This window comes from Bombina bombina, chromosome 1, assembly GCF_027579735.1.
Source record: "Bombina bombina isolate aBomBom1 chromosome 1, aBomBom1.pri, whole genome shotgun sequence".
NCBI classification, from domain to species: Eukaryota; Metazoa; Chordata; class Amphibia; order Anura; family Bombinatoridae; genus Bombina; species Bombina bombina.
In genome coordinates this window covers 108314368-108328145 of record NC_069499.1, presented here as the reverse complement: position 1 = coordinate 108328145, position 13778 = coordinate 108314368, and the positions used below count along the sequence as shown (strand labels likewise).

Below are 13778 nucleotides of genomic sequence, written 5' to 3'. Positions count from 1 at the left end.
AGCGGCATAGCCTTTTTTCTCTATTTATATGAAAATAATCCATGCTTCATGCTAAATACATTATTTACCTTACAAGAACTTTTGTTATTTTGAATTAAAAAGGTGTTTGTTTAAGTAATCCATGCACCTGTGAGAATTGATTTTATCATTTTTATGCTGGCTAATGATTTCAAAACATATTGTAATTTCCACAGAGAGGAATTCTGGTTGGCGGTTTTAACCCAAACTCCATTTGGAAGGCAGTGCTTGATTTCATGATAGGCCTCTTTTTTCCGGCCTTCAGTATGCTTCTTGGCAGCATAAACATGGCAGGCTTTGTAGCATTTTTTTTTTATCGATTTCATGTTTGTTTTCCTAGCATTTAGTGGGAAATCTGTAACACAATTATTTTTCATGTAGGCATTTAGCAGACAACATATTTTTCACACTTAGAAATCTCGATTTTTAGCATTGTGCCAATATTATTGTTTATAGCTTTTTGGTTGTCTTCAATTAACCAAATTATCTTTTGGTAGAGTGGTAATTTGATAACCTCGTAGCTTTGCAATATTAGCTACACCAACATTAAAAATATTAGGTAAATAAAAGGCAAATTATATATATATATATATATATATATATATATATATATATATACACACACACACACACATATATATATATATATATATATATATATATACACACACACACACACACGTGTGTATATATATATATATATATATATATATATATATATGTGTGTGTGTGTATGTCTGTATGTATGCATATATTGTATGCTAACCGTGGTGATATATATATTGTATAGTTTGGGCCTTATCAACATAAAATGTGGCACAAAATTATTCAATGCTCATTTTTGTTTTTTTTAAAGACATGGCATTTTTTTTTTCTAATTCCATGTCTGGTCTATACAATCATGCACTTTTATTCCGAGGTCAAAAGTGTAACACACAACAGTTTAAAGAAAGGTCATAATATGTATTTTTTTCCATTCTACTATTCGGGGGTATGGGTTGCAAATTCCCTTCTTGTACATGGTGCGGTCACTGTAAATCTAACCAGACATTCCTTCCAGGAGAGCTGTTGAGAACAACGGTGATTTTGGCTTTAAAAAATATTTATTTTTTTAATTTTTTTATTCTTTTGTCTTCGGAAAAATGAAAACCATTTGTAAGTTAGCTGAGTTCTATGGCTTTAATCTCCTTTAAAAAATAAAACATTTTAAGGGTCCAAAAAAAATAATTATAATTAAAAAAATAATAAAATAAAAAAAGGGGAAAAAATGTTGATATTGCCACAAAATCATTAAATTCACCTGACGTGCTGAAAGAAAAGGTTTCAAGGTCCACACAAATCAATGATTTGCTTTAATTTTTTGTTGTATCTTTATCTTTCTGATCTTTCTGCCCTTTAGCCGTCCGATTGGTGATGTTATTCAAGCAAGAGCGGATTCCTGCCAAGTGCAGGAGGGAACCGGCTGCCTCTTTCATCTCTTCATCGTCGCTCTCTGGCGGCTTTTCTGTACGTCTCTTTTTCAGTGGTAGAGCATCACTGGGGATTCTACGTACTTTGAGCAAGTGTTGCTTTTTCTTGTGCTGTGAGGAATAGCCACTGTCAGCTAAGGAATCCTTTGTCTCCTTTTTGACTAGTTTCTTATCCTCCTCTTCTGTCTCACTATAACTCTCGTGACTCTGGAGACTGGTGTCACTGCCAGCTCGGCAGACTTTGGCTGCAAATTCATAATGGTCATCAGCGGAGGACGTTGATACAGAGTCACTGTTGGGTGAAGAACTTCTTTTATTGGAGGATTTGGCGCTGCTGTAGTTATGGTCCTCTTTGGGGTCGCTGCTTACTACTGGAGAGCCACACGACGGTTCACTCTCTGTTCTCATTCGGCAGTTTGCTATCCCATTTCTGCAACAACAATAAAACGTTATTAGATCAATAACTTTAAATTGGCAAGTTGTTTCTTTAAATGTTCTAATAAACAGTATTTGAACATAATTTTAACAGGACATTCTAATGCAAAAAATATGGTCAAATGTGTTAGTGCACATAAATTGTTTGTATTACTAACTAGCTAACTACGTGTTTAATCTCCCACAAGGGGATTTGGTGCTGCAATAATTGTAGCTCCTGAGCACAATGTTACCTGTTATTGGTTACTTGACTTTAAATATGTGTTTAATCCTTTTGCTGGGTAAGTAATGCAAAAATTACACGCTCTAACAAATTAGAATAATGAAATAAAACAGAGTATCTTTTTTGCACTAGAATATCCCTTTAACCCCATAACCCATTTTGACGTATATATACGTTGTGCAGTACCTTGCTTATTGTACTACACAGTGTATATATGTCTGAGCTGCAGGAAGCTCCAGCAGTCTCGGCTGTTAAGCTATAGTCGAGAGCTGGAGTTCCTGAGCTCATCACTTTTGTCTTCATATGGAACCAGAGCATGATCGGTGCTCCAGTTCCATATAAAGGCAGATGCCATATTGTTACAGACGGTGATCAGGGAGTTTGGAGGGTAATGGGGGATCCTACACTGCAGAAAATATTAAAAAAAATAATATGTAATTAAAATTTCTGCCAGTACCTAGGATGGTGGTGACCAGTGGGATTGAGGGAGGGAAGAGAACGGTTTGCGAGGGTTCAGGGGGTGGGAAGTGTCAAGTGGGACGGGGAATATTCGAAGTGTGGTGAGCAGCTGCAATTAGCGGCCTTCTTATTAGCAAAATGCAATAGCAGATCCATATATCTCTGCTATTTCTGAACAAAAGGGATCCCAGAGAAGCTTTTACAATCATTTGTGAAAAAATTTAACGATTTTTTTTTATATGACCGCATTGAAAATATACCAAAATGGGCCTAGATTAATACCTTTAGTTGTCTACTTAAAAAAAATAGTTTTGACAGGTAAATAAAAAAACAAAAACAAGGCTCTATTTCTGTTTAAATAGAGTGATAGTATAAATGCTAAAAACTCCCCGAAATTTTGGGCAACTTCTTCTATGAAAGTCCCGTTAGTGAAGGGGTTAATGAAAGCCAAATAATGTGGTTACAGTTGTGAATAATATTAAACATGTATTATTAATAGTTAAACATTTCTCTATAATCTAGGACTTTTTTGGACTGTTCATTTCTGTGGGAACATTAAACTATATTTTCAAATTTTAAATCATGTATATATAATACTCCTATTATTGGTGTGACAGCGCAGTATTAAAAAAATAAAAAGTATTTTTTCTTTTATTCAGGACAGGAAAATCCATTTTGCATTAAATAAATAAATAAAAAACTGAAATAGCCATAATACCTTTTAGGAGCAACAAAACAAAATATTTTAATGTCCCTTTAAATTAAGAACCAATCCTGTAATTAATTTATTAAACATACTCGTTTTCACGGAAGCCTTTCAAGTGACTAACTCAGCACCCAGGACTAAAACTTATTAACAGCTATTGTTCATTCTCTAAGGGTGTACTGCTTCTGAACCCAGAAATCATAACTGCTGGGTTAATTACTTAAAAGGACACGGTCATCAATACATCAGGTTAATTGTTGCTTTCAGTATACATAATGCTAGTTATTAAATTCTGAGTGAAATAATTCTGAGGATTTACAGTGTTTTCACTATGTGTGCTATTTTATGATGCCATAGGCTAATTTGTTTACTACTGTGACAAGGAAGTTTTTTGTAATACATCACAGAAACTAAAAGCATAAAATCACAAAATAGTATATGGAGTGTTAATTACAAGGAACAATAACATCAATTGTAAATAGTATTTTTTAATGGGTTTATGTGTTGAAATACATTTTAAGATTATAATATAAGGGGCCAGATTATGAGTGGAGCGCTATTTAATGCTCCCGATCGTGCGTTAATTACGCTTGAGGTAAAAAAAATTTGCACTCGTCGGGTTGTGCTCGTATTACTAGTTGAAAGTAAAAAGTTATCACTCTTGCGCTAACCCGACGGGCCCAAAAAGCCGTACTTAGGATATTTTGCGATGACCTATTCCCCATAGAAGTCAACAGAGAAAAAACAGAAGGAAAAAACACAACTCGCGTGCAAACCCAATCGCATATTCTCAAGTGCACTAACCGGACTTAAAAATTGTTTTTCACATAGCAGAATATGTTCTATTTATTTGTAAATACAGATTTATATATATATATATATATATAAAAGTGGCAGTAGGTCCAGCACTAGTATGCACATAGGCAATTTGAGCCTGTATGTAGAGTGCACATGCACCTGAGTGTCCTGCAGCTCCTCACATATATATCCAAAAGAACAAAAAATGGCGCCAGCACTGTCTTCAGGTTAAGAAAATTTTATTATTTATTTATTGTGACATAGAAGAACAGCAACGTTTCGGGTCTCACTGACCCTTAGTCATGCTATGGAATGCTATGAAACTGCCTTATATAGCACTTGTGTCTTAATTGCTAAACATTAACCCATTAGGCTCCTGATCTTTCTCATGAAACAATACAAAACTGCCATCTGCAGATAGATATATACAGATTATTATAGAAATATCTATTGAGAAATAGAACATATTCTGCTATGTGCAGAACATTGGAATGTGAAATATTTACACTAAATACACAGTGTAACACTTTATTAAAAATGAATAGTGCATAAATATGTTTGTACATGTTTTCATCAACTTAACTGCAAATATGTACATATGTATTTATGTGTTTATATGTCTGTAAATACATATTATACACATACATAAATATACATATATATATTCATACATATATATGCATACATATAAATTGGCTGCCTTTTCTCCTAACACCTGAAATCTCATATATTTGAGCCTTTGTAACTTTTTGTGCAATATTCTTTTAAAATAATTTTTATTAGATGGTGTTATAATGAGTGTAACTGTGCTTTGAAATATATTTTTGAGGTGTTTTGTGACCGTTTTTGTTTCGCGAACAGTTAACCAGAGCTCTGCGGTAGCATTCACTTTTATTTTCAACTTGTAATACAAGCACAATTTAACCTGCATGCAAAAGAAAGTGAAAACCCGATATTGCTTGTGCCCAAACGTTTGTACTCCACTCATAATCTGGCCCGAAATCTTTAATTATGTGTAGTGAAAAAAAAAAAAAAAAGAAAAACGCAATATACTTTCATTATTTATTTTGTCTGCTTTTGCAGTAATTTAAATTATAAACTATAAAGTAACGGCCACTGTCATGTTGAAACCTAGGTTTCTCTTATCCAATCTCTTCTTCTGAAGAAAATGAAGGAGAGATAATACGAGCAAGCAAAGGCTGTGTTGTAAACCATTTTAACTTGTAACATAAATATTGCATACTTTATCTGCTCAACATGGTGGCACCCATTACTTTATAAAAACACTTATTCCTTCAATGTTTAAACAACTAATATAATCTACATACTATTGCCAGGCTAATCTTTGCGTTGACTACATCATTATGCCTAGTATTTATTTATTGTTCAACTTTTTTAAACAGATACAGATTTTTTTTCAGTTTAATGGCCCTTTTAACATTTCACACTGCACACATTTATATATATATATATATATATATATATATATATATATATATATATATATATATATATATATATATAAAATAAATAAAACAATAAATAAAATAAAAACTGGGCAAAAAAGTACTTAGTCAAAAACACAACTTTTTTTTTTATATCAGTATAAACCTTGGTTTGTGTGCACTACTGGCAGCCAAATGGGTTAGTTCATTACTATGTCTTACTGGCAGCAAAAAGGTAAAACCATTGTTTTTGTATGTAAAATTACTACCCAGTTGTACAAAATAAATATGGCAGGTTCAAGGGTGGGGTAATTCTGGAGAGGGGCCATTGTGTGACCCCCATCTACCACCAGTGCCCAGTCATTTACGTGTCAGCCAGTCTTTTTGTGGAATACAGCTGGCAACCCCATTATATTCAAAAATAAAAATAAAACATTTTAAAATGGAGAAAACATTTACTTTCAAAAGACATTTTTTTATAGTAAAACAATTCAATATACTTTCATTATTTATTGTATCCACTTTTCCTGTCATTAAAAGGGACAGTAGTCAGAAATACACTTTCATGACTCAGATAAAGCATACCAATTCAATGTACTTTCCATTTACATTGTTCTCTTAGTAAAATTTGTTGAAAAGAATACTTAGGTTCAGGAGCAGCAATGCACTACTAGGAGCTACAGCAACTGCTGATTGGTGACCGCACATATTTGCATCTTTATATCAGATGTGTTTAGCTAGCTCCCAGTAGTGCATTGCAGCTCCTTCAACAAAGCATACCAACAGAACAACGCCAGTTTGATAATAGAAGTGCATTGTAAAGTTGTTTAAAACTTAGATTACAAGATGATACATCCCCATACTGTATGGATATTTAAAAAAAACAAATACATCTGCATATTATTCTCAGGCTAATCTAAGTATAGAATTTATTTAGTGTCCCTTTAAAATATGTTCTCAGTGATTTGTCAGTAACTCTTATTACTAATGGTAGTGCGAAATAAAGCGTATGGTGGGTGATATAGATATTAGCGGTGGTTGCAAGATGTTAAAGGGACATACATGTACAAAAAGGAAAATGTTCAGCATTTTATTATTACACTTTTGCTTGCATATAACTATTTATTTATTCTCCAGCGCAGCAATGCAGTCTGGAACCTGGGGGAACACATCTGGTGAGCCAATGAGAAGAGGGATGTGTACATAGCCACCAATTACAGCTAGCTCTTAGTAGCTCACTGTTGCTCCTGAGAGTACCTACATATGCTTTTCAACAACAGCATACCAGAAGAATGAAGTCAATTTAAAAACAAAAGTTAATTGAAAAGTCTCTTAAAATTGCATGCACAATCTAAACCATGAAAATGTAGAATTTAACTTTAGAAAGGTATTTCCTTTGTCTCATTATAGTGCCATGGAGGCTCTTTTTTAATTTAGCATTACATTCCTAAAGCCTGTATGTATCAGTAGGGTACATTTACAAAATGGAGATTATCTAAATATATGCAATTGACAAAATATTATTCTGCTGCACTATTGTTTAACACAGTGGGTGTGCTGCCCTGAGGATGAATTTGTGTTACTATGTGGTGTGTACATATTCTACTCTAGTGTATGCTCATTTGTTGGTTTGTTGTCAGATGCTTTATTATGCAGCAGGAACAGTAAAAAGTTATTTTAAAATGAATATGGTTTCTGGCCACTTTGAAATGGCTGCCAAGCTCCGCCCACTGATGACGTCATGATCTGGGCTCCATTAAAGGTTCACTAGTTACAAAAGACTCACTAATTGGATGCAACATACTGTCAATGCTATTCAGCAGCGTGCCTAGATGTACCCATAGATTGTGATGTCATCAGTGGGCGGAGATTAGCAGCCATTTCAAAGTGTCCTGAAACAATATTCATTTTAAAATAACTTTTTTTACTGTTCCTGCTGCATGATATAAAAAGGGGTGGATGTGGCTATTTGCAGTGTAATCTAAGGGATGACTTTAAGATGACTAAGGTGTAGACTTGTCCCTTTAAAGGGACAGTTTACTCCAAAATGTGTATTGTTTAAAAAGATAGATAATCCCTTTATTACCCATTCCCCAGTTTTGCACAGCCAACATGGTTATATTAATATACTTTTTACCTCTGTGATTACCTTATATCTAAGCCCCTGCAGACAGCCCCCTTATTGCAGGGCTATTTATTTATTATCTATTGACTTGCATTTTTGACAATTAGTGCAATATCAGCCAAAACTCCATGGGAGTGAGCACAATGTTATATATATGGCTCACAATGAATTAGCCGTGTCTTGTGAAAAGCTAATAAAAATGCATGTGATAAGACGCTTTCTGTAGTGGCTTACAGGCAGAAATTTTGTGGTTTAAATGTTATAAAGTATATTAATATAACAATGTTGGTTGTTCTCTTTTTAAACAATAACAATTTTGGTGTAGTCTGCCCCTTTAAACCAAAATTAAATAGCGCATCTGTTTAAATAAAACAAATTAGATAAAAACAGAAAAAATAAAATAAAATGTGTGGTTCTCAGTCTGAATTAAAATCCAAAATACTACCCAGAAGGCACAAAATATAAACACCTATAATTATTAATGTGCAAATGCAGCATCACTCATGGCAAACTTTTTTAATTTGCAAAACCTTTCACCCATACCCAATAAAAGCCTAGGATTTTTATTTTGCCTGCAGCTGATTGGAGGGTCTGCAAAAAAACCAGGTTTCCTTCTTATAAATGTAAAAGAGAAAGTTAAAAGGGACAGTAAACACCTTGCAATCTTAAGACATTTCTGTTGCTTTGCTATAGAATAACTTAGCAGACAAGTCTAAATATTTTTAAAACTAATTAAAAACTGCAATTATTTATAAATAACCAAGCTCCACCCACCGCCTTATTTAGAAGAGCCAATCTGGGCTTGAGTTTACAAACAACAAGGCTAGCACCATATAGTTAGTATACAGTGCATTGCTTTGCAGTTCTTTTCTGTAAAAGCTAGGGATGCACCGAAATTTCGGCTGCAGAAACGTTTCGGCCGAAAAATTGCATTTTTGGTTATTTCGGTTTTCAGCTTTTTTGCCTGTCATTTTCGGTAAAATTATTGAGTATCATATTTCAAATTTGATGCTAGCCTAGAGCTGCTGTTTGAGAACATTACTTGACTTACTGTTTTGCATATAATAATAGTTTTCTAGGACTATACTTTATTTGGATAATTGGTAAAAACAAAGAAAAAAACTTAAATCTGATTCTGTTACACAGAACTAAATACAGAATAATACAGTATATCGATATTTTAAGTAGAGATGCAGATAAATTTTGCCCGGAAATATTCTTGCTAAAATTATTGTGCAGCATATTATTGTTATAAGATATTTCTTGTCCAATTTTAGTGTACTTTCAATAAAAGTGTGGTATTTTATTGGCTTGCAGTTTTTCAATTATAATATATATATAGGAACCAAATGAAGATGCACTCTTTTTCGGGGATCAGGTCCCCTTCGTCAGCATAAACAATAGTGAACACAACCAAACTTATATAGTGTTTAAAATAACAATTCAAACCATACCTCAATCAAACAGTGGCGGCAAAAAGCTCCGGTCTGGAACGCTGCTTGCGTTCCACAGATCCGTCAAACCGGAAGTGATGCATATGTCACTTCCGGGAGGGAACGTCATATCATCATAGTGAAAAAACATATATTCCTATATAATGTACATAACCCTTGTAAAGCACCCCCATTAAAGGATAAAGCATGTGTCATGTTGAAAGACAAATGTGCATACTCAAAATGTATTATTCCTGCAGTTTATCATGGTGCCGTGTATATAGCGTGAGTTGCCATGGCAACAAATATACAAATCTTAGAACAAAAAGAAAAAAGAGAAAACACTTATCCAAGTTATCTTTGCTTTCTTACTGTTAGATAAAGTCTATCTGATTCTCCTTGGAGACCTTGTTTGTAATATTGATTAAGTAAATAGGTCTACCTATAGGAGCAGTGCGTATGTATTCAACTCAACGTTTCAAAAAATTGACCTAGGTCACAAAAAGTGTGAGCCAAGCTCAAAAAAAGGATATGCTAGAAGATACTAAGTATCAGCTTGCTACAATAGATACACAGTGGAATATAACAGATATTAATTCACAATAAAGTACTCACTGTCTGGGCGTATGGATTGAGTATCACTATTAGTAATTAATGGTCAGTAAATCATGACCATATTTACACATAGTGCAAAGGTATATCAATAATTTCTAAACCCCTATTAAAGACACACATAAAGGTACCAAACAAACATTAAGATTACCTAAATAATTCAAAGTTGACACCACCTATACCCTGAACAAAATAATGCAAGTAGGTAAGACTAACACTGTTATTCAATAGCTACTTTTATATAACAAAGGTAGTTGTGACCATCCTGAGTCACAATAAAAACCTGGAAAATAAAATTAATTGGATATCAGAGAACAAGATACAAGACACAAAGTTCAGACAACCTGTTTTGTCAACTAGCAGCTCAATAAGATACGGTCTAGATAAATTTGTGATTAACGTGGAACTGTCAAATTTTAGTGTGGATAATACATTAATAAATAAAAGCAATTGTGTTTCAGAACAAGCCACCAATAAGGCCATGTAAATTTTCTAACACAACTCTCACAGTGTTATTTCCACACAATTTCCTGTCACATTCAAACGCAAATCATCAGAGTTATAACCCAACATAAAGGAGATGTGTTTTTAGTAATATGCGCAGGCAGCAGAAAACAATTCAGCTGTCATTTTAAATACACAAATAAAAGTTAAATTTTAAAAACTACTATTGTTTACTGTGTTGACTGATCCAATACACATGAAATTTTTCTAACAGTGTATAGAAGCATATCCTTTTTTTGAGCTTGGCTCACACTTTTTGTAAAATAGGTCAATTTTTTGAAATATACAAATCTATCAAGACCGGGAGTGATAGGATTGATAGACTTAAGGTCCCAAACGACGACATTCCCTCCTACAAAGGTGAGATCATGAGACAGCTAAATGGCCCTAATGATTATAAAGTTTTATCTTGTAACCCTGTACAAAAATTCAAAAAAGATCTTATCTCACTTCTAGATGATGGTCTTATGCAAGGCCATATTGATGACAAGACCTTTGATTTTTTACTAGTGGACAATCCTATCACTCAATTATACATGTCTTGCCAAAGGTCCACAAAAGCATTGAGAATGTCAAAGGTAGACCAATAGTGTCTGGTATTGGCTCGCTTTGCGAGCCTTTATCTCAATGGCTGGATAGCATATTACAACCATTGGTTGCTACATTACCAAGCTTTCTCAAAGACACTAAGCATGTATTACAGATATTTGATCGTTTCACTTGGCAAGACAACTTCTCTTGGCTCAAAGTGGACGTGGTGGCTTTATATTCGTCCATCCCTCATTCCATGGGTATCCTTGCTGTCAAATATTTTTTGGAGAAAAAAAACTCAACTACACAAAAGAATTCATCCAATTTATTTTGGATGTTCTGCAATATTTATTGACACACAATTATTTTAAGTTTGAAGATTTATTTTATCTCCAACTGCAAGGAACGGCGATGGGGAGAAATTTGCGCCCTCATACGCAAATTTGGTAATGGGATGGTTCGAATTGAGCATGATATATGGAGAACAGAATCCCTTTCTTCAGTGCATTAAAAGTTATCATCGTTATATTGACGATTTGATATTGATATGGATGGGTCACCCTGCACTCATTGAAGGCTTTATTGGATATCTTAACCAAAATGAGTGGGGTTTACAGTTCACTTTTGAAACTAGCAGAACATCTATTAATTTTCTAGATGTTCAGTTAAGTAATGTGACTGGTACCAACAGAATTAAATCCGAGATATATAGAAAGCCTATATCGGGAAAAGCAATCACCCTTTAAATGTTCCATATGGCATTGCAAAGGGGCAGTTTATTAGGGTAAAAAGAAACTGCTCTGAAACACAAGACTGCATTACACAAAGTGAAGACCTCACTCAGAGACTTTTAAGCAGAGGCTATAATTCTGCCATCCACAAAGCAAAAAAGGAAGTTAACTGTCTTGATAAAAAAATCATTACTAGTAGACAAACCACAGAGGACTCATGCGAATAGTGACCAGGTCCCTTTTATTACCCAGTACTCGTCTGACTATAACAACATTTGTAAAATCATTCGTAGTCATCTACCAATCCTTAAGGCAGATGAGGGACTAGTCCCTATCATTGACAAGGGATGCAGGTTTTCCTATAAAAGGGGATGCACTATAGGGAATTTGATGTCACCTAGTGCTTTACCCAAAACACACTCATTCACAGGTTCCTGGTTACAATCTAAAGGAATGTACAAGTGTGGATACAGTGCCTGTATCCCTTGTAGTTTTATTCAAAAAGGAAACATCTTTTCCTCTGCAGCTACGAACAAAACATACAAGATACACAGTTGTGTCAATTGTCGTACTAAGTATGTCATTTATCTTATTTGGTGCACATGCACCCCCAAACCATACGTAGGATGTACCTCCAGGGAGGTGAGGGAACATATAAGACAACACTTATCAGACATTAAAAGGTCTGATCCAGTTTCCGAAATGGCCAAACATTTCATTCATAAACATAACAGTAGTAATTCTACTTTTAAATGGATGGTCATTGATCAAGTACAGGCACATAGTAGGGGAGGTGATCGTAACAAGGCCCTACTAAAACAGGAGGCATTCTGGATTTTTACTCTAGAATCACGCATACCTAATGGTTACAATTCTATCAATGATATTATAATTTTTTGGGAATAATAGCTCCAATATATACATATATAAAGGCTTCACTGTTTTTCTCTCTAAATATCTTATATTGTAAATATTGTGTTTGCCCCTCCCTTATATGTATCATCCATTAATACACTTATTAAGGGAACTATGACATGGGTGGCTTAAGTTTCCAACGTATGTGAATTGTATGGTGGTAGTTTCCAACTGCTGTGAAGCACTTGTGAGGTATTCTTCTCCATATTTAAGTCCATATTTAAGATAAGCAGTGCACCAGTTTGTTTGTGTTTTTTCAAATATAAGGAATAGATAATTCTATTTTCATGTGCTTTTTTCAGCATTAGAAACTATCATACAACACGGACATAACTTTACCTATGTGTTTAATTGATGGCTATTTGGCAGTTTATCTTTAATACTAGGGGGACATGTTATAATTGTTATTTCAATATAAAGTGCATTCATAAAGTAAACATGTTGATGTACTTATAATATAGGACCACGTGTTTTTCATTTTATTTTATATTCATTTTCATTTTTTGCACCATTTGATATAACTTTGATTAAGTCAACATGCAATAGGGATTAATGTGTTAACATCCAATCAGTTAGATTTATTTTCCCAGCATGATCATTTGTCTCCTAGTATTTATTTATGTCTGTGTTCTCACTTTCCTTGTATTAATATGTACATTGTATCATTTTTTGATAATTGGTTCTTATATTCAATACACGGCTCCTTTTCGATACAATAAGGTGTATCAAAATTAGTTTGAACCCAAATACGTATGTTTTCTAATATTTTGTTCACATGTCAGGTTCTTCTATGTTATGCAAACAATTACAGGTGTATAAAGTTTGTAATCAATGACAACCAATAGTATTTCAGTACTGCTTTTAAAAATTGGCGGTTTTTCATTTGAAATTATGGCTAGGAGTAAGGCCGTAAGCCGAAACATGTCAGACCTTTCACACTGAGCACTGTCAATATTTTTAATTGACCATTAAAATGGGACTTTGTTTTAAGACCGTTATGGCTTTTTTTGCTTTTGTTATTTACCAATATTCCCTTTTGACAAGCCTGGTCTGTGAATGAACTCTATTTCTCTGGTTGTTTAACCTTTGAAAACCCAATATCCCCTGTACCTGGATTCCGGAGTTCACCTTTAAGGATTGGCCGAGCGGTTGGAGCTACGTCAGAGACGAGCACGGATACGCTGTATTTGCTTTTGGTCGTAAGGAGATGCAGCCACGCTAAGCGTTGAAGGAGCGGATGATATAAGCTTACCGGTCTACCTGAGGTGCAGCGTGGCGGTGCCTTTTGGGTTGAGAATCTGGTAAGAGCTTGCCTACCCCCCCCTTCCTAGGAGCTGCACATACACCTTGTGAGTACCTGCACGAACTATCCGT

General features: G+C 34.3%; 1 protein-coding gene across 4 annotated transcripts in view; it reads right to left on the bottom strand.

Moving 5' to 3' along the window:
* Window positions 1–1183: 1183 nt before the first annotated feature.
* FOXN3 (forkhead box N3) overlaps window positions 1184–13778 on the bottom strand; it is a 204585-nt gene continuing 191990 nt past the window's right edge. For all 4 annotated transcript variants that reach the window (XM_053697571.1, XM_053697573.1, XM_053697575.1 and 1 more), the window contains one exon: window positions 1184–1917. In XM_053697571.1, the coding sequence (XP_053553546.1) occupies window positions 1371–1917 (547 nt within the window). In that variant the 3' untranslated portion in view covers window positions 1184–1370. The remainder of the gene's footprint in view (window positions 1918–13778) is intronic.